The sequence below is a fragment of the Apis mellifera genome, linkage group LG1, assembly GCF_003254395.2.
Source record: "Apis mellifera strain DH4 linkage group LG1, Amel_HAv3.1, whole genome shotgun sequence".
NCBI lineage: Eukaryota > Metazoa > Arthropoda > Insecta > Hymenoptera > Apidae > Apis > Apis mellifera.
Window position 1 is genome coordinate 26,007,294 of NC_037638.1, and position 27,787 is coordinate 26,035,080.

General features: G+C 35.5%; 1 protein-coding gene and 1 long non-coding RNA gene across 7 annotated transcripts in view; one reads left to right on the forward strand and one right to left on the reverse strand.

The window, feature by feature from the left end:
• The window catches only part of LOC410756 (regulating synaptic membrane exocytosis protein 1), a 145,519-nt gene that overhangs the window by 63,017 nt on the left and 54,715 nt on the right, over positions 1-27,787 (forward strand). For all 3 annotated transcript variants that reach the window (XR_003306528.1, XM_026446269.1, XM_026446268.1), the window contains exons 4-9: positions 6,160-6,241; positions 7,608-7,749; positions 8,953-9,207; positions 18,614-18,767; positions 20,251-20,556; positions 26,130-26,331. Coding sequence is in view for 2 of the 3 variants with exons in the window: in XM_026446269.1 (XP_026302054.1) it covers positions 6,160-6,241; positions 7,608-7,749; positions 8,953-9,207; positions 18,614-18,767; positions 20,251-20,556; positions 26,130-26,331 (1,141 nt within the window). In the remaining variant the exon portion in view is untranslated. The remainder of the gene's footprint in view (positions 1-6,159; positions 6,242-7,607; positions 7,750-8,952; positions 9,208-18,613; positions 18,768-20,250; positions 20,557-26,129; positions 26,332-27,787) is intronic.
• The window catches only part of LOC107965445, a 97,373-nt gene that overhangs the window by 12,684 nt on the left and 56,902 nt on the right, over positions 1-27,787 (reverse strand). The window lies entirely within an intron of this gene.

Below are 27,787 nucleotides of genomic sequence, written 5' to 3' on the forward strand. Positions count from 1 at the left end.
CTACCACGATTGGATTCAACCTGCTTATCGGCTGTTTGATATCGAGTAGGTCATTGCTGTAATTGATCTCGAAACGCAATCGCATTGTTAATCATCGAGATAATTAATGGTCCACGGTATCGGGTCGGCAGCTACTCGAAGTATCTCGATAAATCGAGATACCTTGGAGCAAAGGAGGATGTTTCGAGATGTTCGTCCTCTTTCGAATGCACACGTACATATACATACACGCGCGTTCCTTCGTGATTATCGCTTTGAAGCTGTTTATATAATATTCTCTGTTCATCTTTTTATTCTCTTATTGCTCTCTGCAAAGGTTCGAATATATTTTTTTTTTCTTCTACTTATGCTTTTCTTTAATTGCAAGAGTATCAGATTCTCATCCTGAGACTTTTTAAATTTTTTTCTTTTCTTCCGGATCTTGTTATTATCCTTAATCGTGAATATCGATTAATTAATCGGCTTGCTGATAATCTGGGTCAAAATCACCGATATTTGCGATGTGCGTGCTCTTTCTGTCCAATTAATCTCACCGCGGCTATTTTAAATTTTAGCCAAAAATGAGAATTCTTTGTGCGTTATTCCAATGAAACTCTCATTTCGTTACAAGATAATCGTTTCATCAAGACGGCTAAGTCATGAAAATAAGGGAATGGAAAGAGAAATTTCGCGATTCGACTTTTTAGAAGAATAAAATCGGCTTAATCCGTTGATTATAGATGGATAATTTTTGTTCATATTTCAATCATTTCAGATTCTTCGTTACGGATTTCATATTGTTTCGCCTCCCAAGTAATTTTACGGATGTCCCGATCAACGAATCGAAATGTAATCCGTGAAAGTTATTAAAAGTTGCGGTTACCAGAGGATGGAATATGGAAATAGGAGTATATAAAGGAAATAATCGCGACTTTTACGCGATTCTCGAATAATTAGATTTCTCGAGCGAAGAAAAAAAAAAAAAGAAAGAGAGAAAGCTGATTAAAAGGGGATGAAAAATTTCGTTTCGTGATAAATTTCTCCGCAATTCCTCGAATTAATTGGCTTATACAACTTCGAGACCGAGAAAAATATTCATTAACTCGATAAAAAGAGGGAACGAAGTGAATTTTCTCATCTCATAGTTTCGTATGCATGCATAATGTGTTTTAAGGTAATCTAGGGGGGAAAAAAAAGTGTTCGTGCTCGGTTTTAAAGGGGAGAGGGGGGAAAAAAATTTAATTACACCCGAGATCTTAAATAAAAGGATATTTTGCTCGATGAGAGGTGAAAAAGTAGAAGTTCTTCTCTCTTACACAATTGTTTCTTCCTTTTTTCCCGCTAGTGTTTATTCCATTATTAATTTTTGCGGTTAAAAAACGAAAGCTACGTGTAACGTAGTGTGTGAATAAATTTGGTTTGCGACAATGATGGTATATAATTATCACGTTTGTACAAATAACGCGACTAAAAGGGAACCCATTGAGTTATTAATTATAATTAATCACGACGCAATTACGAAACATTTAAATACAACCACCGGCAATTATACGTATGTTTAATCGCTCGATTGTTTGTCACTAACGACCGCTTTGACGACATTTAACTTCGTTTAGAAATTTTAACGCGTCGAAACGAGTGAGGAAAATATTTCGATTTTCCTTAACATACGTTTCGTTCCTCCTCCAACGAGTCTTACTCTTCTTTAGAACACTCTGTTCGATGCAGGATCGTTATCGAGACAACCGAAATAGACGAGAGTACTGTTAAAAAAAAAGCCATCCTCGAGATACTCTCGAGAATTATATTAATTCCTGGTAAAGAATCGTCTCTTCAGCGTCAGATTAACATCATCGTTAACATCCTTTTTCTCTTCTTCTTTCTTTTTCGCATAATTAAAAAACGTGGACAAGAGAGAATCGTTCGCGTTTCCTTTCATCTGTCTCGTAGCAATGGTATTTTTTTTTTTCTCTCCCTTTTTCGATCCCAATTCAACTTCCTCCTTACCTCATCAAGAACTTTTTTAATTAAAAAAATCGTGCATCGGATGGGATACCGGAAATCCGTGATAGATTGTAATCAGCGACGGTTGATTACGTTCGAGCGATGATCGATGCCCAACTCAATTCTGTAAACGAAATTTTAAACAATGCCAGGGAATTAGAATCGTTCACGTGAATCGTATCCATAATACCTATTGTTATTAATGCAAAATTGTTTTTAAATTTCATTTTTAACATTCCACAATATACTTGATATAATTTCTTTCACGAATCGCAAAAAATAAATTAATTAAAAATTTCGAGTAAAGTTACTCGAGTTATACAATTGATAATAACAACGATTTATAATATCTCATATAATTACTTCCAATAATTATCACGAACGTAATTAAAATTATTTATTATAGGTAACTTTATTCTTTCAAACTTCAACTATTAAATTTTCCCCATCACAATCGCGTCTCAAAATCCTCCTGTATCTGCAAAATTGTTTTTAAATTTCATTTTTAATATTCTACAACGCAATATACTTGATATAATTTCTTTCACGAATCGCAAAAAATAAATTAATTAAAAATTTCGAGTAAAGTTACTTTATACAATTGATAATAACAACGATTTATAATATCTCAATAATTATCACGAACGTAATTAAAATTATCCGTAACTTTATTCTTTCAAACTTCAACTATTAAATTTTCCCCATCACAATCTCAAAATCCTTATTTCAAACCTTCGATTTTTCCTTCCCTTCCTTTGTTCCTTCCTTCGATAATCCGGATCAGCGATGCAAATCGAAACTATTGTCGCGATATTTCAACGTGGCAATTAGACGGAGGAAAGTGGGGCGTTAGAGGGGCGTGAAAACAAGGTACGAGGCGATGGTACGTGAAATGGGGTCTAAGCCTGGCGATAAATTTCGCTTCGCCTGGAAAAGAAGTGGAGGAAAAGGGAGAGGAAGAAAAAGAGGAGGGAGAGAAGGATAACTTTTAGGTTAATCAGACGGTTCATTCTCGAATCAACGAACTACCGTAGAAGTCGAACGATCTCCCTGGACGGAGGAGAGCCTATCCACCAGGATTTCCATTCCGTTTTCCATCCGGTCCAGTTCTCCACCCTTTCGTAATCCGTCCTTGTTTGCGCTTGTTTTCAACCGCCACTCGATCCTCCTTCCGTGTAAACTTGGAACAGATCTCGATCCGGACTCGAGATCACGGAGAATTCGGATCGTTACGCTCCATTATTCGAAAAAAAAAAAAAAAAAATAGGCGTTTTGCCTCGATCCACGAAAGGAAGAAGAATTACAAAGTTTTTGAGAGCGACGGATACGTGGACCGAATCGCGATGAGAGAGAGAGGACCGTTTTAGAACGAACGTGACTCAAACGTCCCCCTAAGAAATGTTTGCACAGTTGAACTGATTGTGAACGAGATAGAGAGAATATGGTAGGTGCAAGGATATATATACATTCTTAGGGAAGATTGAGCAGAAGTTGGTACTTTTAGAGAATTATTATCAGAGAGGAAGTTCTCTCTGAAGAGATGGTCTTCGATAGCACCAATTTCGTTTCGAAGAAACGTTTGTCGTAGTTAAAACGATCATCGTTAATAACCGTTCCAAAATTAAATATATATATATATTAGGTTGGCAACAAGTAATTGCGGATTTTTTTTAGAAAATCAAAGACAATTTTTTCATGGAACTAAATAACTTTATTCCGTAATGTGTTGCCCATTTTGATCAATGACCTTTTGCCATCTTTCAGGCAGCATCATAATCCCACGTTCATAAAACTTGTGGTTTTTATTGGCAAAAAACTGAATCAGGTACGATTTGATATCATCATCGTTATTGAAATTTTTATCATTCAAGGAGTTTTGTAAAGATCGAAACAAAAAGTAATCGGATGGTGCAAGGTCAGGACTATATGGTGGATGTGGCAAAACATCCCAACCAAGCTCCAATAATTTTTGCCAAGTGACCAAAGATGTGCATAGCCTTGCATCGTCACGATGGAATACAACACCTTTTCGATTTGTCAATTCGGGCCGCTTTTCTTCAACCGCATCGTTTAATTTCGTTAGTTGTTCGATGTAGACAACAGAATTGATCGTTCGGTTGGGTGGTAAGAGTTCAAAATAGACAATTCCTTTGTAATCCCACCAAACTGATAACAAAACCTTCTTTCGACGAATACCAGCTTTTGATGTTGTTCGAGCTGGTTCACGTGGCCTGCTCCACCATTTTTTTCCGCTTGATATTGTTGTAAACAATCCATTTTTCATCGCCATTTATCAGTCGTTTTAAAAATGGATCATTTTCATTACGTTTCTTTAGCAAATCGCAGCTGTTAATGCGTTGCTAAATGCTTTTCTTTCAGTTCGCGAGGAACCCATATATCGAGTTTTTGAACATAGCCAAGTTGTTTTAAGTGGTTTTCAATGCATATATGTGATACATGAAGCTTCTCACGAGTTGTACTGTGACGATCCGAATCGATTATCGCTTTGATTAGATCGTCATCAACTTCAACTGAAATCCGCAATTACTTAGTTGCCAACCCAATATATATATATATATATATTAAGTTGGGTTAGGTTAAGTTAGGTTAGGTTAGATTATATATATATATATATTGGAATCCATTTTGTCACGTAAAATGTGTATTCTCTTGTTCTCATATATATTATGCTCACAATTATTTCACAATTTTTGAATTCGTTGGAAAGCAAAAACGAGGACGAGGAAAGGAAGATTCATCGATGCGGTGGCAACAACTACTTGTTTCTTTCGAGATGTCGCGTCAATATTCCGTCGACAGACGCCTCACGATATTAAAACTCGGGCGGCGAAAAGAAAAGTAACGCGTGGTAATTCGCATCCGGCTGAAAGTGTAATTCGGAAACACGAGCATCGGACACTTAGACACACCATCTTGACAACGCGTAACACTTTGGACTCACTCGTTCCTTCCACTTTCGTCCAATCCTCTCCGTCCAAACGGGCAATTAGGTTAATTGGATAACGGGAAGGAAGAGGGAAACATTTCTTTCCTTTTTTCTCTTCCAAAACATTTTCCTTTTCGCAACTCGTCTCTTTCAAGTTTTTCCTCTCGCTCGACTTCAACTTTGTTCAACGCTCGAGGATCTTATAAGCCCGAGGCGGGTAATTGAACCGAGGCTTAATTCTTATCGTCGGTTTCGAAGATTCGCGGCAGGCTTCGATTCGAGCGATCGTTTTTTCTTCTCGAGCCCCCTTTACGAGTGTCCCCTCCTCTTGGATCACGGTAATGTAACGAGTTAAAGCTCTCCCATCGGCTTGGAGAGTTTAGTTAACCGAGAGAAAGGGAGAGTCGTTAAATAATCGCGAGATAAGAGGGGGCCTGAGAGGGGCACGACTTTTCCTCTTCGTTTCCAAGCGTTTCGACGAAGGAACGAAGGATGGAGAAGAATTTAGCGGATTAACGCTCGAGAGATAGAGAGAGAGGGGGAGAGAGGTTTTACTAATGAGGATGGTAATTTGGGAAGTAACGATGGAGAAACGGTGTAATTGGATATTTTTCGGTGTTATTAAATTTTACTAAAAGTAAAAGTAAAAAAATACATCTTACGGATTTTTTATATACGGTATTTTTTTCCCTTCTAATTTTTGATAATTTTCCTTAATTAAATTTCAAACCTATTATAATTCGAATAAAAAAAATCAAAGGATGAGACATAGAAGCATAAAATGTAAGGATAATACGACATTCGTTAAAATTTATTAAGAAATACTCATTTTGCAATCCAACCGATGTATCTTTCGGATGGATGCTTTTATTTACGTCTACGAGTCCGGTTTTTTCCCTTCAAATTTGCAAGTCTCTTTATCGGTAGATCCCTGTTGAATTTTCAACAGTGATCTCACAAAGCGAGCTTCCGTATATTCTTGTCACGGAAGCGGGTTACACGCTTTATTTTCTGAAACCTTATCGCAATGAAAGTTGGGGGACAAAGGAATATTAATCCGCGTAAATAATCGCGTCGCGTCCTATTCTTTTTCATCGGTTTAAATGAACTATCAGGGAATTAAAAGGTCGTTTTCGCGGCGAATTTTTCTTCGAATTAATTCCGCGCTTTAATTAATTGTTAATTAACGAGAGATTCGGTTACAAAGTCTCTTTCGTTTCTTTTTACAGTGACGAAATTCGGTCCCGCCAAAGTGACGCCGGTCGAGGAGACTCAACCTAAAGAAGAAACGACCACGGAATCAACGAAAACGTGAGCATTTTCATTACTGAACGAATTTTTCACTCGCAATAGAAATAGTATCTTGCGAAAAACTTGTCGGCGGAACAACGATTTCAACGCTTCCTTCCTTCCTTCCATTTCTATATAGAAATAATTCCCATTCACAGGTATTCCAAGAGTCGAAACTCGACTCGAGGATAAAAATAGGCAAAAGTACTTTAACAATTAAAAAAGTTTTTCAACGATTCCTCCTTTCTGAACGATGATCGCCCCTCCATCGAAATAATTCCCATTCACAAGAATTTCAAAACTCGAAACTAGAATAAAAATAGCCAGCAGTTATTCAAAAAGTTCTTGCGATCGAACGAATGATCCCTTTCACGAGAATTCTAAAATTAAAAACTTGAATATTGACGAGGATAAAAATAGGCAACGATAGTTTAGCAATTCAAAAAGTTTTCTTGCTTCTATTTCTGTCGAAATAATTCCCTTTCACGAGAATTCTAAGACTGGATGCTGGAACATTACAAGACTAAAAATAGGCAACAATAGCAATCCAAAAAGTTTTCCAACGATTTCTAAACGACTTTTATTGCTTCTATTTCTGTCGAAATAATTTTCTTTCACGAGAATTCTAAGACTCGATGCTGGAACATTACAAGGCTAAAAATAGGCAACAATAGCAATCCAAAAAGTTTTCCAACGATTTCTAAACGACGATTGCTTCTATTTCTATCGAAATAATTTTCTTTCACGAGAATTCTAAGACTCGACACTGGAATATTACATAAAAATAGGCAACAATAGCAATCCAAAAAGTTTTCCAACGATTCTTAAATTCTATTGCTTCTATTTCTGTCGAAATAATTTTCTTTCACGAGAATTCTAAGACTCGACTGGAACATTACAAGGCTAAAAATAGGCAACAATCCAAAAAGTTTTCTAACGATTTCTAAACGACAATTGCTTCTATTTCTATCGAAATAATTTTTTTTTAATTCTAAGATTCTAAAAAACTTGGAACGTTAAACATGGATAAAAATAACAATAATATTTTAGCAATTCAAAAAATTTCCTAACGATTTCTAAATGACAATTGCTTCTATTTCTATCAAAATAATTTTCTTTCACGAGAATTCTAAGAAACTTGGAACGTTACATGGATAAAAACAATATCAACAATATTTTAGCAATTCAAAAAGTTTCCCAACAATTTCTTTTTAAACAACGATTGCTCCTATCGAAACAACTCGATCCTCGAAAGATTCGATCCTTGAACGAGGATAAGAATAAGCAACGATACCTTAGCCAGCGATTCAAAAAGTTTCGATACGGTTCCATCAACTGAAATGATCGCCTCTACTTTTCTATCGAAACGATTCTCGAACTTTTGCAGCAAGTCGAAAACCGGGGACGATTGCAGAGTGTGCCGGAAGTCGTTCGCCCCCGAAGAAGCCTCGAGGATCTGCTGCGAGTGTCAACACAAAGTTTGCGAGGACTGTGCTTGCTACTCGACCACAACGAATTCCGACGATCCGGTGAGCGTTTCTCTCTCATTATTCGTCCATCTCGTCCATCTAATCATCTGTCGCAATAATTCTTTCCATTTATTTAAAATACTCTCCCACGCCGTGTTCCAGAGAATTTCCCTGGAATTTTCGCCAATGAAACCGCGTCGAATCTTGTCTTTGTTTGATATTTAGCTGCAAGAGTTTCGAGTTTCGAAAAGGCTCGAATCTCTTTATCTCTGTTGTTGTTTGTTTCTCCAAGAGATGGATCTTTTTTAAAGAGACAGAGAGAGAGAAAGAGAGAGATCTGGAAAGAGAGACAAACGTTTATTACATAAAATATTATACAAATTACATATCATTATATAAAAATAATTGGTGTAATTCGTTCATCGAGGAAACTAGAAATACCAGAGGCGCGGATTACGCAGAGGTGGATTGGTTGGATTCGTATGCGCGACTTTTACGACGTTTAATTCTTTTTCACAAGGGCCACTGTCAACGACGTCCGCTGCCGCACATTTGTTTAATTAAGGGAAACGAGGAAACTCTTTTCACAGGAAACGGAGGGGAATCTTTTTTTTATATTTTTCAAAAGTGTGTGTATGTTCTCCTTTGTTGTTTAAAAGAACGAAAAGAATAATGATAAAAAAGTATCCTCTCGTCGGATTTTTCGCGAAATTTAAACTCGAAGAAATTGCCTGAAAAGAAGAAAAAAAAGTTCGAAAATATGATCGAATCGATCTCTCTGTATCGACAAAGTAGCTAACGTCGTTTTTTTAATTATTCTCTTCTAAGGGAAAAAATTTTAAAAAGCGAGCTAATAGCCTAATGGATGCGCGATGCAATTTATTCTAATCTCCCTCCATCCACTCCCATTCCCTTCCATTTTAATATTCCCTCCTATTCCCATTCTCATTATTCCCATTGCGGATTTCTTTCTATCATATCCTTTCTCATTCAATATTCCGTTTTTTCTTTCCATTTCATTTCGCTCTTCTTTTTTCCCCATTCTTACTTTTTATATATATATATATTTAACCATCTTCGAATCGATAAAAATATCTCCTCTTTCAAATACAAACAACCTTTTTCCTTTCGATTTTCGTGTCTCCTCTTTTAATCCATACTTCTCTCTCTCTCTTTATAGACTCATTTTCGACTCACGTATCGTGAAACAGATTAGAGTCGTTTAACCTTAACGACGATTGAATTGAGAATCATTTCTTGCAGTCGTCTTGGAGGTGCAGCGTGTGCCGGCGGAAGCTCGCGTCCCGGGACCAACCGATCGTGACGCAGGAATCGACCGATTCGTTGCTCGAGGTTCCGGTCCTCGAGGCTCTCCAAAGGAGGCACAGCGACGCAAGGCTCGGCTGCCAGAGCGGAAGCCAAATCGGCGGCCTCGGCTCCGGATTGGCGCCCCCGAGAAGCCCCGAACTCAGAAGGCACTCGGACGTGTCGCCGGCCAGTTTGAAGGAGCTCGAGAAGGTAAGGCGCGCCGGATTCGGATCTCGAATCGTTTGCTTCTCAAAAGACAACGGAGTTTTCGTACTTCTCGTCTTCATTTCGATTCACGCTTGGGTGTGCGCTACGGTGTTTGACTACGGTTGAAAAAATTGATCTTAAGTGCGAATAAAGTATACAAATGGTAAAAGGATAAATGAAAAAAGATCCATTTACAAATTAATATCGGGTTCTCGTCAATCGAGATAACGAAATTCAGTATAAATTACATGCGTGGCGATCGAGACGTTTCTCGAGAATAAAGGACGAAGTGTTAAAATTAAACGTTTGGTGGAGAAGATGGAGGAAATCGCACGAGTGAAGCGACTTTTTCCCTCGTCCCGATATGTCGATCGGTTGCCGAGATACAAAGACTCGAAGCGTTCCTCTTCCGTAGCGCAGAGTTTATGAATGGCGATGATACGATTCATTGGCCTATGCTTTCTTCGATGGAAGTGCGTACTATTTTTAGGAATCGCGTCTGTCGCTTGTCTGCAAGTTGGAAGAGAGGTTAGAGAAGATCGAGCGGTTCGATTAAAAAAAATTACCTTTTTCTTTACACGACGATATCTCGGGAACCGGAAGTCGTATCGGGATAATTAAAAAAGGGTTTTAAAGGGCAAGGTTCCACGCTTCTAACGATTCCTTGTTCGTTACCTGGAAATTATTATTTTTGAAGTTATAACGATTCAAAGTTTTTCTAATTTTAATACGATTCGTTAGATTTAAACTAAATTATTAAAAATCATTCTTTTCTTTGCAAGAAGATATCTCGGGAATCGGAAGTCGGATCGAGACGATTCAAAAAGCGTTTTAAAGAGTAAGGTTCCACGCTTCTAACGATCTCTCGTTCGTTGACCACGAGTCGTTATTTTCGAAGTTATAAATGTTCAAAGTTTTTCTAATTTTAATACGATTCGTTAGATTTAAACTAAATTATTAAAAATCATTCTTTTCTTTGCAAGAAGATATCTCGGGAACCGGAAGTCGTATCGGGATAATTAAAAAAAGGTTTTAAAGGGCAAGGTTCCACGCTTCTAACGATCTCTCGTTTGTTGACCGGAAGTTATTATTTTCGAAGTTATAACGATTCAAAGTTTTCTTAATTTTAATAGGGCTGGAACCGAGTTTAAAGTAAATAAGTTGAAAATTAGTCGTTCCTTTTCGACGCGATATCTCGGATACGGAAAGTTGTGTCGAGATAACTCGAGAAACGTGTTGGGGAGCAAGATTTCGCGCTTCCAATGATCTTTTATTCGGAATTGTAACGATTCAAAGTTTTTCTAATTATTCAATTTTAATTACTTCTTTAAACATCCGTAGTCCAACACCTGGTACATATTATACGCTGTCCATTGTGAGTTCGAGGCTTTAAGACTTCGCTTTCACTTTCTATCTGAAACGAGGAATTTTAGCTAGGACGAAGAAAGAATCCTCGCATCACGATCACGATCGACTATCGATCTTATTATACAATATCTTGAATAATACATCGCGACGAAGTTAATCCTTCGACAGATGGATTGTAACCGGTTGTTTGCGGTCGAGAATTGAAGCAAATTGATCGTAACTGTGCTTTGATCGCTTGGCCGTATGCCAGAGAGCAACCGAGCACCATCCCCTCCAGCAATTTTATTCAGTCGGAATGTTAACGTGGCCTATTTGTCATGCGATATTATGCTTCGTGCATGCTCGTTCGTGTTTCTTACGCTTCTTTAAAAGTACTTGCTTCCTCCTTGTCCCTTTTTCTCGATCGCAAAACAACGACACGTTTTTCATATAACAATTCTTAATTTTTATTGAATCGAAATAATTTTTTCAACCATCTTGCCGAGAGGTTAATATTTCGTCGAATTTGAATATCTTTATAAATCAAACGGATAAATTTCGCTCGAGACACGTTTTTCTTTCTGAGATCGTCTGTACATTTCGTATAAAATAATTTAACACGAATTTTCCATAATTTCCCCCTTACAAAAGTCTCTCGCGCTTGATGGCCAATTTAACCATTAACGATCTTTCTTAACAAACATTAACGAAGTTTCGAAACGAGTTCGAAATCACGGGCAAAAAGTTTGGCAAGGCTCGTTTGGACAAAGGCGCGCATGATAAAAATCGTCTGGCGAGCAGCGAGGGGAGGAGGTCACGTTTTATATCGCGTATTATATAAAACGACTCGTTAAGCAACCGTGTATAATAAATTAAAACTTGGGAGGAGGTGGTTGGTTTCCCTTCCGGTGCAGATACACCAGTTGGAACTTAACTGGAAATCGGAGGACAAGTCGATACAAGGAAAGCCAACTTTGGAACAGTTGCTTTGAACGCTAATCCTTTCAAAGATTTCATACATCCCTCCCCTCCGCCGTTAACTCGAAAACTTTCCTCGTTCAATTAATTATAATTCTTGTTTGTTGTAAATAATAAATAATTACATCGCTCGAAAACTTTCCTTCTTTAATTAATTGTACTTCTTCCGAGCGTTCGATCGACGCTTTAAAATTTTACGATTAATAATCGTCACACGAAAAAATTACTTTATATCTATCCTCATCAACGCCTTTTAACAATCCCTTCGTCTCAACTGGTGACTTTTCTCAAATCCATCCAAAGAAGAAAAAGGAAAAAAGAAGGAAACAATTGAAAAATAATAATTAAAACGTAATGATCCGCTCGCCTCGAGGGCTCGACCTCGAGAGAAAAGGGGAGAAATTCTTCGCGACTTTGCCATTATTATCATCCAAGTTTCGTGGAAATATTGCTATCCATCGATCTTCAAATCTCTCTTGAAAAGCGTTGCAAGTTTCGCGCATTCAAAAAAGGACCAATTATCTTCGAACGGGTTATAAATAGATGACAGGACGTTCGTTTCGAAGCGACGTATATTCTTCGAAATATAACGTTTCGAGATCAATCTTCCTCGCTTCCCTGTCGTGGGAGAAAAATTTGACGAGGAAAAAGGGAAAAAACAAATTAAAAAAAAAAAGAAAAATGAAAAGTTTCGCTACGAAGTTGAAGTTCGCGTTTGCGTCACTCGAGCAGGAGGAGGAGGAGGAGGAGGAGTTTTTCGCAGAAGTTTGTAGCACGACCCACGTAACACCGTTAAACACCGACTATGACGCAAGCCGCACCGAAATGATGAAAGAGTTGCACGCAGGACTTGATAATATTTAACTGGATTTAGGAGCTAATTGTGGAGCTGCGCTTGCTCAGCAGAATTTTATACCAAGAATTATTACTATTATTATTATTATTAAGCGAGGTGCGTCGACTTTGACCAATTATCGAGTTTCAATTTTTTCCACTCTTCGTTGTTAGATAAGCACGTTTTGATAATTTTGATAATTTCAATAAATAAAACCGATTACAAATTAATTACAAATTATTCATCATGATATTCTAGATCTAGAATATCTAGATCTAGAATCTAGAATATCATGATCTAGATATTCTAGAAAGGGTTTACACGTTAAACCTTTCTTCAGGATTCTCGTGATGAAATCTTAATAAATGTTATTAAATATTTGTGTGTGTGTGTGTGTGTGTGTGTGTGTGTGTGTGTGTGTGTGTGTGTGTGTGTGTGTGGATCGAATGTTGCGGGAAAAGGAATAATTTCGAACGATCTAATTCCGTCGCGTCATCATTGCGTCGCGTTTACCTGCACGCATCTGCAGGGATATGGATGTGTAGATGTATAATTACACCCTTTTTCTCTCTCTCTCTCTCTTTAAAGAGGCTTGCCACGTTTCACCATTTTTACATTTTTCCCGTGAAATTATTTATTGGAAGCGTAGTACGATTTATTCGCGTGTTTTTTTTTTAATAAATTTCGAAAAAAATTTACTGATATAAAACACGCGTTGATGCAACATGTTTCCTCTCTCCCTCCCCGCTTCTATAATTCAATCCAATCCAATTAAGCGCGATAAACATATCGTTCAAAGAATAATAAAACACGATTTCGACGGGTTGTGTAAACGGGCTAATAAACCACTTTCGAAATTAACGTCTCTACTTATTAACAAAGCAATAATAAGGAATGTTACATTCGAATTTTATTTATTCAATGAAATATATTTTCCCATTTATAATTCATTCCTCTCCAATTTGCGTGTATAAAGAGGAGGGGGGAGGTTTAAAATAATTGCAGGTGATAAATCGTTGTATTGCTTCTTTTTTTCTTTTTTTTTTTTTGTACATTGATGTCAGCTCAATGTTATTAAACTTTTTTGGCCTCCTCTGGTAGTAAATCCACACCCATCCTCTCATTCATCCATGTTTTATACGGTTCTCCCATATTTTTAACCAATTTATCCCTTCTCCGTTGATATTTTTTTAATCCTCTTGGTTGGTTGTTGATATAATTACGTTGTAAAATTATACAAATAATTACGTGATCGAACAATTAACACTTTAATAACGAAACGCCAAGCTCTTAAAATTTTACTGCATCCGTTCTTGAAACGGGGCTTTTATTAAGCCACTTTCGAGATAAAAATTTTAATCTTAGCGAAATGTATTAGTTGCGAATTAGTCGGGAAAAAAAAATTTACATAGAAATTTGGATATTAAATATCAGCCAGTTTGATCTTTTCTTCTGGAAATTAGATTTTCCTCTTCAAAACGAATTAAAGTTTAATATTAAAATTAAACAATAATTTAATATTATTTAATACGATTAATTTAACGTTAAAATTAAAATTACGTATAATATTAAAATTTGGAACTAATTCGATAGATTGTCAACTACTTTGACAAAAGGGAAGAACGTGTAATAAGTTAAATAACGCACGATGATCGGATGATCGGGATTTAAGGAAGGCAATAAGGAAGCGTGGCGAAGAGACGCATTCGATTCTAAGAAATTTATTGGAAATCGTTTTTTTCTCTTTTTTTTTTCACAAGCCCAGGGAGAAGAATCGGCAGAATCTCATTTCATTGGAAACGGGTGCGGAAACGAAAGAAAGTGGGATGAAATTGAAATGAGGCCAGGCGGGGAGCGGACGGTCGAGTTGGGGGAAATCCGGAAATCGGTCGAAAAAAAAGGGAGGGAAAGGTCGCGAAATCAGAGGCTCTTTAAAACCTTTTGCCCGGTACACAGACGGAAATTAGCGGTTGCGATCAACAAAGGGGCCGAATTCAAGCTGGGTGTAATGAGAGAATTAGAACGGAATGGATTTTTCTTTTGTCTCCTTACTCTCTCTCTCTCTCTCTCTCTCTCTTTTTGCTCCAATCATCTCTTCTTTTCTTTGAATTTACTTTTCGTTCAAATAAATTCCTCCCTTCGTCGCTTGCAGAACGAGAATGCTTTGAAAAATTCAATTTCATCGAGATCATTCTTTTGAAATTTTGAAAAATATCGATTATAAGAATTGCTTTTATTTGTCTAGGAATGGGATGAAAATTAAGTCGCTCTTTTTTCTTTTTTGATATCTTCCATTCAGAGAGATAAATTCCCATAATTTTAGACGTGGAAAATTCGAAGCCAATCTCCTCGATATATCATCGAAAGATTCAATTTAACTCCACGACGAACTTGCTAGTATACATCCAGTTTAATTTCACCAAATACAATATTGATTCTGCCAGTTTCCGTCGTTCACTTCAAATATTGCGGTTTGCATTTGCATCGCAACCGAAGTCTTCTCAAATTCTTTTTTTTTTTCGTCGATTAACAAAATATTGAAATATCACACGTTTGCCGCTAAGAGGAGGAACGATCCTCCTCTTGTCTTTATCACGATGATATTCGGTAACGCAGAAGCGACAGTGATGCTCTGCGTGTAATTAATCACAATTAAATGCAAGTCAATCCTCCCGTAACGCGATTAATTCGTGTTTCACGCTTGAATTAATATCGAAATCAAACGTCAACAAAGATAGATGAACGATGGAAAATATCATCGAATCGAGACCGATATCGATGATAGCACGATGCCAAATCGTCGAGACTGTCGAACGATACTGATACTTGGCAGAGAGTGGCGTTTATATTTTCTTCGATTAGTTGTCATCGATGGATGCTTCGATAATGTAATAATATAAGTACCAAAACTATCAAAATTTTCAGAGTGTAAAGAAAGAGTCGAGCTACAGAGAATTTTCCTTTGCAAAAACTTTCGTTACAGGAACGAGTCCAAGCAACATATCTCGAAGAAAGTTCATTGGTATATTTATTTATTCTTTCAATTATTGCTCGTTTTTTTGGAATCTCCATATTCCTCTCCATATTCCTATATCTCCATATCCACATATTCCAACACACGTGTACATATTAACTTGAGTTAAATTGCTTTCTTTTTTATTCTTAACGATTCTTGACTTAAAATAATTTCTTTGTAATTTACTCGTGTAATTTTTTATTTCTATATAAAGAGATCAAATAAAAATAATAATTCATCGAATAAATATTGTTCGAATTAATTAGATCGACGCAAATCTCTCGAGTGGTGCGAGAATAAAAAAGCTGGAAATCGTTTTCGAAATCGAAACGGCGAGCCACGGAAAAAGCGGTCATCGTGCAAATGGATGGAACGGAAACGGCGCCCATAAAGAATGCAGAGGATCGTTTAGCTCTCGTATCCATTCCTTATGGATAATTCACGGCGGCGCGATCACGCGCCAACACCGACTAACCATGCGACGACAAATTTATTAGAGACATCGAGCGGAGTCCGAAAATTAGATTTCATTCGGATTCGCGTGCATCGATGGGAAGAACGGATCGCCAATCGATCGGAGTGGAAGACGATGATAAAGAATAATTGCTTGGACAAATGGTGTACGGCTCGGCCGGTGATAAATAACCGAACGATCCCCTTCGGTTTCGCGCGTGGAAAACGGCGGATTTCCTGTACTTTCCTCTTCGCCCCTCCTTTCAATCTCGCGACGTAATTTTCTCCCTAACTGACGTTTCCCGACAACAAAGTTACAAATTCGAAGAGTATCGAGCAGGGAGGCGTACGTTGCTCGCCTTTCTCCAAATCGAGATATTAAATCGATCTCGAATAAGTTTACTAATGTTTTTATAATAAATATAATTCGTGATTGAATTAGTCAAAAAATTCTTGGGAAAATAATAATTGGCAAAGTTATGAATAGTCAATTTATTGATAAGTTATTTCTAATCGATGGATCAAATATTTCAAACAAATTTATTATCAATATCAATTTCATTTTTTTAATTCAATTTTTGAGATTTTTTTATCAATTTTAATTTTGATTAATAGTTAGAGTTAATTAGTATAATAAATAAGTAAAAAATTAATAAATAAATAAAATAGATTAAAAATCATTTTATAGGTATTATTTGGGGAATTAAATCTCATTAGAAGTATTAAATATATATACTATATTTGATTTAAAAGATCAACTCTTATAATTCGGACATCTAATGTTTTTTGGGATTTTAAAAAATAATTTATAAAAATTTATTTTAGTTTGACTAATGTTATATTAATATTAACTAATTTTTTAGATTTGTTTATTTACTCAATTTAAAAAATATTGAAATGAAGTTGATTCAACTATAATCTATGATTTATACCACAAATTTCTGAACATTGATCAAAGAAGATTCCGGGACGTTTACTAATTAAATTTAATTGATTAATTCGTCCTGGAACTGCATCAACTTTTTGTAGATTTTTGTAGGGGGGATCTATGATTTCGATTGGATGTGGGAGAAATTAAATACAATTGTGATTATAGGATATTTTTGGCGGATAAAAATATTTTTTCAATCGTTTGTTGTAGATATCGATACGAGAAATTTGAAAGGGGAAGATAGGAAATTTTAATTATTCTCCTCTTAGAAAAGTTGAAAGAGAGATAGATCAAGATCAACCGGTGAATTATTAAACGTTAATACGACGAGGCTAGAATTAATCTTGCGAAGTAATCCGGGTCTAGAAAGTTCAGTTATTGCTCAACTTGCATTCGAAGTAAAAATTCCATTGTTTTCTAAGTTTTGCTTGTGAAATACGGAAAGTGGATTAACCAAAGTTTTTTCCCCGTTTTCCTTCTTTTTTTTTTTTATAATACTTTGAACAACGCTTCTCGTTTCAGCGAGACTTTTTATTAATTTACAAACAACGACTTTATTTCACGAATTTTTTTCACGTTATCAGTTTTATTCCACGGGAATGAAAAAAATCTCCCTGGAAAATTAATCCTAACGCGTGTGATTCCATTATGCGTAAACGCGACAAAATATCCAATCGTTTTTCGTTTTTCGAGTAATATTTTAACGCAACGCGAATCCGTTACTCGAACATTGTTATTTAATTATCAAAATGCGAGTTTAAAGCAAGTGGCAATTTTTTTTTTCTTTTTTTTACATCGACCAAATGTCCGAAATAACATTCTTTAACATTCGCGCATTCAACGAAAAATGAAAACTTTTCGTACGAATTAATTTTTTTTTTTTTTTAAATGGAATAATAAAATTGTAGGCGAAATGTAAAAATAGTATAACGTTTTTTAACTAAAATATTTTTGCACGAGATTGTATATTTTTAAAAACGCGAATATTTTTTTTCTACTTGTATAACTTTTTAAAAAAGAAGAAAAAATATTCGTATTCGAGAAATTATATTCGACAGAGAGTAATCCATTTTCCGCGTGATCACTGCATTTTTCTATCCTTGTACATTAATGATTAACGATTACTTTCCATACGATTTATTTGTCATCCCGATAGAATAGAACGTTCGAAATTCGTTCGAGGGAAAAATTACAATATCATCAATTTTATTTATTTCTTTTTTTTTTTTCAAATTTACGAAACGATAAATAGAAATTTAAAATCCAAAAAGAATCAAGTTATCGAATTATGATATATCGTCGATAAAAATTTCCTTCGAAAACCATTCATAGAAAAGATCTTAATAAAGGGAAACGCTGGTGGTTAATGAGGCTCGTAACGAACAGAGGAAATCAATAATTTTTCCAATAACTTTTATTTTCTTATCGCGTACTTATATATCTCGTTACAAGTATATTAATTAAACGGTGTTCGTCGATTGCGCAACCTTGTTACAAAGGACTCGACTTGAATCAAGAAGGCGAGGTAATTAATATCCTCTAAAACCTGCACTTCGTTAATATTATCCGTTAAGACGAAACTCTGAAAACGTGTCTCGAACATCAGAAGAAAACAAAAAAGGATATAGAAAAGAGAAGAATAGAATGATCAAACTAGTCGTTGCCAGCTCATCGTTCGATATTTTCCAGACATATCAGCTTCTCTCCCAGCTGTTGCTCATAGCTTCTCGGTATCATATGTATAACACGGATACATATATAGCCGACGTCACGCGAAAAACATAAACAATCGTTCACGCAATGGTGTCATCCCCTGTGAGACTCTAATCTGTGTGTCGTAATGTTATAGTTTCGAAAGGTTGCAGGGGAACGCCGCGAGGAGCTGAGATGGGAGCTGGATAGGAGCATCAGGTCCAGGGCGACCTCGCCGGATCGTCACCAGGTCGATAAGGGAAGGGCCACCAGCCCCCAGAGAGTTTCCGTCGTCCCCTCCTCCGTCGCTGGTGAGCAATCTTTTCTTAACCTATTATTATTATTATCATTCCTCTTTTTTTCCAACTTTAGATTTTCCTTTCAACGGATCTTTATACTTTTCTAACTTGTTCACAATGTTTTCAACACGAGTATAATTAAACCTAACGTGAGACCAATTGTTTCGAGGAAAATAATTTTATTGGATTGGCAACTAAGTAATTGCGGATTTCACTCATAGATGGCTTCAGTTGAATTTTTAGGTTTGCTGGCGTAGTCCAAATGTAAAACACATTTTGTTATTTGATAGTTGGCAATTCAGCTGTCAATCAGTAAAAAAAAGTTTTTTGATCAGTTACGTAGTTTTCGTTTGGCGTTCGTTGAAAAATGGAAAATCAAAAGGAACATTATCGTCATATTTTGCTTTTTTATTTTCGCAAAGGGAAAAACGCATCGCAAGTTCACAAAAAGTTATGTGCTGCTTATGGCGACGAAGCCTTAAAAGCAGTGTCAAAATTGGTTTGATAAATTTCGTTCTGGTGAGCTTCATGTATCACATACATGCATTGAAAACCACTTAAAACAACTTGGCTATGTTCAAAAACTCGATACATGGGTTTCTCGCGAATTGAAAGAAAAGCATTTAACGCGACACATTAACAGCTGCGATTTGCTAAAGAAACGTAATGAAAATGATCCATTTTTAAAACGACCGATAACTGGCGATGAAAAATGGGTTGTTTACAACAATATCAAGCGGAAAAGATGGTGGAGCAAGTCACGTGAACCAGCTTGAACAACATCAAAAGCTGGTATTCGTCGAAAGAAGGTTTTGTTATCAGTTTGGTGGGATTACAAAGGAATTGTCTATTTTGAACTCTTACCACCCAACCGAACGATCAATTCTGTTGTCATTGAACAACTAACGAAATTAAAGAATGCAGTTGAAGAAAAGCGGCCCGAATTGACAAATCGAAAAGGTGTTGTATTCCATCGTGACGATGCAAGGCCACGCACATCTTTGGTCACTCGGCAAAAATTATTGGAGCTTGGTTGGGATGTTTTGCCACATCCACCATATAGTCCTCACCTTGCACCATCCGATTACTTTTTGTTTCGATCTTTACAAAACTCCTTGAATGGTAAAAATTTCAATAACGATGATGATATCGAATCGTACCTGATTCACTTTTTTGCTAATAAAAACCACAAGTTTTATGAACGTGGGATTATGATGCTGCCTGAAAGATGGCAAAAGGTCATTGATCAAAAGAGGCAACACATTACAGAATAAAGTTGATTTTCTAAAAAAAATCCGCAATTACTTAGTTGCCAATCCAATAGAAAGCGATTTCTTTCAAGGATAAAACTAATTTACTAGGAAAAAAGTTTTTCTTTTTCTTCTAATAAATAAATAACCGTGACAAAGACTCGTGAAAAAACACTTGTCGTCGGTTTCACTCGGATTGGCCGCAAAAGAAACGAGCGTTTTCTCCCGATTCCCTTTTCCATTAGGAGAGCCACCGGATGTACCGTTGGACGGGGACGAGGAGGACGAGCGTCGGAGGCACGTGAGGCGGGGCGGGACGGTTCGCAAGTCTCGCATGACGAGGCAAAGATCGTACGACGACGAAATGAAGAACGTGGCGGCAATGTCGGGAGGTGGAGCGCAGCACGCGCATCCGGAGCCGGGCCTGGGGCTTCCTGTGCAGCTGCCCAGGCGGGCATCGGCCTACGACGTGTACGCGACGCCAGGAGCGGCCGGCCTCAACGCCATGGCCATCGCGGCTGCCCAGCAAAGAGCATCGATCTCCGCGCAGGGTACGACGACGACGACGATTCCTATCTACCCTGTTAATACCCCCTCGGCGTGTACAAACGAGGGGCATGCGAGATAAAGTCGGTCACGGACGTCCCGCGAACGTTTTCTTCCTCTCCAGACAGGATAGATGCTAGATAATCGGATCGTCGCGACGAATCGAAGAGTATATATAATCTCTGTGCGGAGTAAAAGTTTATTTCGTTGTATTCCGTTTTTTCAATGTTCATTCGCGAACGGTGAAATTTGTTGTGATGGAATTATTAATTAATTAATCTATTATCGAAAAGTATTTAGGTCTTCGAAAATGGATCTCTGAAACATTGATATTAGGTATCCATAGAAATATGTGGAATAAAGGTTTATTTCGTTGTATTCTTCTTTTCTGTTTATTCACCAAAATCGTAGATTGTGATGGAATTAATTAATCTATTATCGAAAAGTATTTAGGTCTTCGAAAATGGATCTAATTGAAACATTGATATTAGGTATCCATAGAAATGCGTGGAATAAAATTATTTCGTTCTTATATTCTTCTTTTCTGTTTATTCAACAATGTTGAAAGTCGTGATGAATTATTAATTAATTAATTTATTATCGGAAAGTATTTAAGTCTTGTTCGAAAACAAATCCATTTTATCCATGATATTCATAGAAATGGAATAAAGATTTATCTCGTTACATTCTTCTTTTCTGTTTATTCATCAAAATAGTAGATTGATGGAATTATTAATTTAGGTCTTGTTCAAAAATGGATTTAACTGAAACATTGATATCCATAGAAATATGTGGAATAAAGGTTTATTTCGTTATATTCTTCTTTTCTGTTTATTCACCAACGCTGAAAATTATAGGTTTTCAAAAATGATGGATGTCATTGGATTTGAAATTTTCTTCGGTTAATTGATCGATGCATTATCGAAAAGTATTTAGGTCTTGTTCGAAAATGGATTTAACTGAAACATTGATATCCATAGAAATGTGTGGAATAAAAGTTTATTTCGTTGTATTCTTCTTTTCCATTCATTTACAAACGTTGAAAATCATAGGTTTTCGAAAATAATGCGATGGATGTCATTGGATTTGGAATTTTCGTTCTTCTGTTGATTAATTGATCGATCTATTATCGAAAAGTATTTAGGTCTTGTTTGAAAATGGATTTAATTGAAACATTGATATTAGGTATCCATAAAAATATATTGAATAAAGATTTATTTCATTTTATTTTTTTTTTTTGTCCATTTATTATTGAAAATCGTAAGTTTTTGAAAACGATGCGATAGAAATTATTCGTGTTATGATTTTTGTTCGTGTGCTGGTTAATTAATTAATCCACTAATCGAAAAGTATTTAGCTATTTTATTCGAAAACGGATCTATCTAATCTAAATTGAATCATTCATATTAGATATCTATGGAATCACGCGAAAGAAAGATTTATTTATTATTACCGTTAGTAATTAATTAATATATCGTTGAAAATCCTAGCTTGTGACGTTAATTAATTAATCCATTATCGAAAACTATTTACGTTTTGTTCGAAAACGGATCGATCTAACTGAATCATTGATACCAACTATCTATAGAAATGCGTGGAATAAAGATTTATTTCGTTATATTCCTTTTTTTTTTTTGGAATTGTGTACTTGGAATTTTTATCGCGTATTCGTACATATTGTTCGTTAATTAATTAATCCCATTGTTGAGAACGTGCATGCGATGCGGAATATGCGGTGTGGATTTTGTTTTTTAACGGGAGCGATATCAATTCATATCAAAGTAACAAAGCAAATATAACCGTTCAAACAATGAAACATTCGGACAGCAACTTATGCGGATAATAGAACGTTTGGATAATAGGTGTTTGAATAATGGATACTCTGCCGGATATAGATATAGTGTTTGCCTGTAGTTATTAAACTTCGTTTATTTATGGGGTCATAAAATTGCCGTTGTCACGCATCTGTGACATCAATGAGGACGTCGTATCGCTGGAATCGATATCTCGCATATATATATACATCTGCATATCTGATAAATACTAACGATCCTACTGAAAAAAAAGAATATAAGAGGCGAGTATTAATTTTCAAGCCACGGTAATAAAATACGATAAAAAAAAAAAATGTATCAAAGTCCTTGTTCATCCTCGTTAAATGCAAGATCTCGATTAAAAGGATTATCTTGCCCTCATGATCGATCTCGCGCCGTTTCAATTATTTCTTTCGTGTGAAATGAAACATGCTCGACGCGCGAACTCAACGAAAATTATTAACTAGAATGGAAAAGCGTGATCGGACACCTCTCGTTACAATTGAATCGTAAAAATCGTACGAATCTCTCCACGTTGAACGGTCTATGCCACTCGTACGACCAACTAAACCTAGTCGAACAATTTGTTGTTAATATTTATTGATTTCTTACATTTTGAAAAATCATAATTAAAAACGATAATTTACATTCTCTCTATATCTAGGGTAATATGAAATTACATGCTATGGGGAGGAACCAGCTAAACCTAATCGAATATTATTAACAGTTTGTTATTAATATTGATTCTTACATTTTGAAAAATTATAATTAAAACGATAATTTATATTCTCTCTATATATAGGGTAATATGAAATTACGTGTTATGGGGAGGAACCAGCTAAATCTAATCGAACAGTTTGTTGTCAACATTTGTCGATTCTTGCATTTTGAAAAATCATAATTAAAACGATAATTTATATTCTTTCTATATCTAGGGTAATATAAAATTATATGTTATGGGGGAGAACCAGCTAAACCTAGTCGAATATTAACAGTTTGTTATTAATATTTGTTTTCAAAAATTAATGGGGGGAATCAACTAAACTTAGTCGAACAGTTTGTTGTCAACATTTATCGATTCTTACATTTTGAAAAATCATAATTAAAACGATAATTTATATTCTCTTTATATCTAGAGTAATATAAAATTACATGTTATGGGGGAGAACCAGGTAAATCTAATTGAACAATTTGTTGTCAACATTTGTCGATTCTTACATTTTGATAAATCATAATTAAAACGATAATTTATATTCTTTCTATATCTAGGATAATATAAAATTATATGTTATGGAGAACCAGCTAAACCTAGTCGAATATTAACAGTTTGTTATTAATATTTGTTTTCAAAAATTAATGGGGAGAACCAACTAAATTTAGTCGAACAGTTTGTTGTCAACATTTGTCGATTCTTACATTTTGAAAAATCATGATTAAAACGATAATTTATATTCTCTCTATATCTAGGGTAATATAAAATTACATGTTATGGGGAAGAACCAGCTAAACCTAGTCGAATATTAACAATTTGTTATTAATATTTGTTTTCAAAAATTAATAGGGAGAACCAACTAAACTTAGTTTGTTGTCAACATTTGTCGATTTGCTAATATAAAATTACACATTATGGAGAGGAACGAAACGAAGGGGAGTAAAGTTAAAATAATTCGAGTAAAGAAACATCTCGATCAGGCTACGCAACATCGTGTGACGGGATCTCGTGTTCGTTGGACACGTTTTCGTCGAATGTTTGGAGGCGAGTCGTAATTAACCGTATCAACGCAATTTATTTTTTTCCGTTTCTTTCTTTCTTTTTTTTTTTTTTACCGAGTATTTAACATCGGGGAAAATTGTGAATAATTTACGATAGCCGCGGCTGCATTAATTAATTCCCTCTTCAATTAAACGGTGTCGTATGTAAGTAGTTGATAAATTGCAGTTTTCCATTAGGGTATAACGCGTATCCGGTGAATGGCGGATTATTAACCGCGTTATCCGCGAATCTTTGTCATTTTCACAGGCCGCCGATACAGATGAAATTAAATTTAATGCGACCAAGTATGAAAAGTCGATAATTGTTCTCATCGCCGTGTATTTAAATATTTATGCATCGTTCGATATTAACGCGTTGAATAGAGAGATATATTGGAAATGATGGCCCACGATGACGGTCGTGTAATTAATAGAGGTTTGATTATGAAGATAAAAATGAGAAAAATTTTAATTCTAATCGAGCATCGAAACTCGTTGAATCGAAATCGGTATCTTTAATTTATAGTAGCTAAATTTGAAGCTGAAGACGAAGATTCTTCGATGAATTAACTATTTCAATAAAATCAACTATTTCAAACAATTAAAAAAAAAATACTTTATCAATTTTAGTTTTTTCCTAAAATATCAGGATCGCTCTTCCATGATACGCTTTTTCTGAAAAAGGTCTTCGAATTTTTCGATGGACGATATCATCAAAAGAGATTGCCATTCAAATTGATTTTCCAAAACGTCGTGACCAAATTTTGAGACTTTTCCTTGGAATTTTTCTTGAAGAGAGGACGAAATTTGAACGCATGAGAAACGCTCTTCGAATTTTTCGAAAAAATATTTCCTCAAGTTGAAGATGAACCTTCCTTACAAATTATTGCAAAAAATATAGTCTGCCATTCTTTCTGAACACGCTTTTTTCAAGGGAGAATGATCTTTGAAAAGATCTCGCTATTTCTCTTTCTTCCAAGTTGAAAACAAATTATCTCGAAAAAACATATTCCACCGATCAAAATGTCATAACCACCACCTGCTTCGAATCGTTTTTTCCAATTTTCCTCGCGATATTTCTTCTTTAGATTCAAAGTTTATTTATTTACGAGTTATTTACCCACGCTTCTTCGAATATAACAGTTCCTTTTTAAAAAATTCTAAAGTTCAAAAGCTAAAAATCTCATCGACGGGCGAAAGAATGCGACATTTCGTTCCGTATTTCTTTCGAATACTTTTACAACATTTAAGAGACGACCTTGGACCATTAATGATCGACCATTGGACGCGATACTTGGCGAAAGTCGCGTAATCGAGTTTAACTTCTCCCCAGTTAGTCACATCCGTGTCCAGGAGGTTAATTTCATCTAATTTCAACCGGATCTCTAACTCGAACTTTAATCTCTAATGCTCGAAATACTTTGTAACGAGGCGAGCGCCGTTCGTAATTAATTTGCGCGCTTGTTGAACGGCCTCCATTCGAGACTTTAATTCGGTTTAAAACCGGAATCGAGTTAAGGAGAGATTCGTAATCGCGATCGCGAAAATTGTTAATACGATCGTTGATCGAAATCGAGCGCCGATTCATCCGAGTTAGGTTATCCACGATATCCTTTCCTTTTCTTCCTTTTCGTAAATATTCCGTGCAAATTAACGTTGCACTTTAATCAGTTTACACGATCAATTATTGAAATTTAGCGCGTAAAACGTAAATATTAACCGGGGCTATTATACACGTTCAACGGGGTGTAATAGATTATATTACGTTAAATTATTAAAATAGCAGCCGAGCGGATCAAAACGCAAACACAATGGGCTTAACCGATCCCTGTGGGCCAAGAATTTTCGAATAAACGAACGCGTCGTTAATTCGCTCGAAAACTCGAAACTCGTCGATTCGTGAATAAAATCGCAAGTGAAAATAATTTCCTCCCCTTCTTTGCCTATCCTACTACTGATATAAATATACCACGAATTAAATTTAAGAGTATTTTTCTTTTTTCTGAACCCAGGAGGCAGGAAACCTCCGGAAGAAAGGCCGGCCACCCGCAGATTGTCGTTCCGAGTGGTGAAGCCGTACGAAGTCGGAGCCGAGGACGAAAGTATGATGAATTTGGAGGCGTCCACCGTGCCGGTCGTTTCGCCAAAGGTCGTTCCTCCGCCTGTTTTGGGCCCCGACGAGGAACGCCGCACCAGACGAAGGGGCTCTCAACTGTAAGCTACTTTGCGTTTAATAACGCTTTCGAAATCAAGTGGTTGCCTCCCCCCGAAATTAGCTTCGCGATTAATGTGGATAACGAATCGAATAATATCGATCTTCTTTTCAAATTAAATTCAATCGATAAATATATATGTATATATATATTTAATCGAAAATGGATTCTTTTTAATTTATTAATTTACTCAAACTACTTTCGAATCGAATGTTTCGATTAATTTTTACGGAATCCCTAATACTTTTTCTTTAAAATAGAATTTAATTTTTTTTTTCAACTGTAAGTTACTTTGCGTCATCCATTTAATAATGCTTTTTTTAATAATGCGCGAAATCAAGTGGTTGCCTCCCTCCCGAAATTAGCTTCGTGATTAATATCGATCCTCTTTTTAAATTAAATTCAATCGATCATTTTCCATCATGAATTAAATTAAAAATATATGTATATATATTTAATCGGATCGAGAACGGATTCTTTTTAATTTATTAGTTTACTTTCGAATCGAATATTTCGATTAATTTTTACGGAATCTCTAATATTTTTTTTTTTAAGTAGAATTTAATTTTTTTTCTCAACTGTAAGGTACTTTGTGTCATTCGTTTAATAACACTTTCGTGCGCGAAATTAAGTGGTTGCTTCCCCTCCGAAATTAGCTTCGCAATTAATATCGATCCTTTTTTTAAATTAAATTCAATCGATCATTTTCCATCGTGAATTAAATTAAAAATATATTTAATCGGATCGAAAATGGATTCTTTTTAATTTATTAATTTACTCGAACTACTTTCGAATCGAATATTTCGATTATTAATTTTTACAGAATCCCTAATATTTTTTTTTTAAACTAAAATTTAATTTTTTTTCTCAACTGTAAGCTACTTTGCGGCATCCGTTTTAATAACGCTTTCGTGCGCGAAATCAAGTGGTTGCCTCCCCCCGAAATTAGCTTCGCGATAAGGATTAATATCGATAATGAGTCAAGTAATATCGATCCTCTTTTTAAATTAAATTCAATCGATCATTTTCCATCGTGAATTAAATTAAATATATATGTATATATATATTTAATCGAAAATAGATTCTTTTTAATTTATTAATTTACTCGAATTACTTTCGAATCGAATATTTCGATTAATTTTTACGGAATCTCTAATACTTTTTTTTTAAAGTAAAATTTAATTTTTTTTCCCAACTGTAAGATATTTTGCGTCATTCGTTTAATAACGTTTTCGTGCGCGAAATCAAGTGGTTGCCTCCCCTCCGAAATTAGTTTCGCGATTAATGTCGATATACGAGTCGAATAATATCGATCCTCATTTTAAATTAAATTCAATCGATCATTTTCCATCATGAATTAAATTAAATATATATTTAATCGGATCGAAAACGGATTCTTTTTAATTTATTAATTTACTCAAATTACTTTCGAATCGAATATTTCGATTAATTTTTAC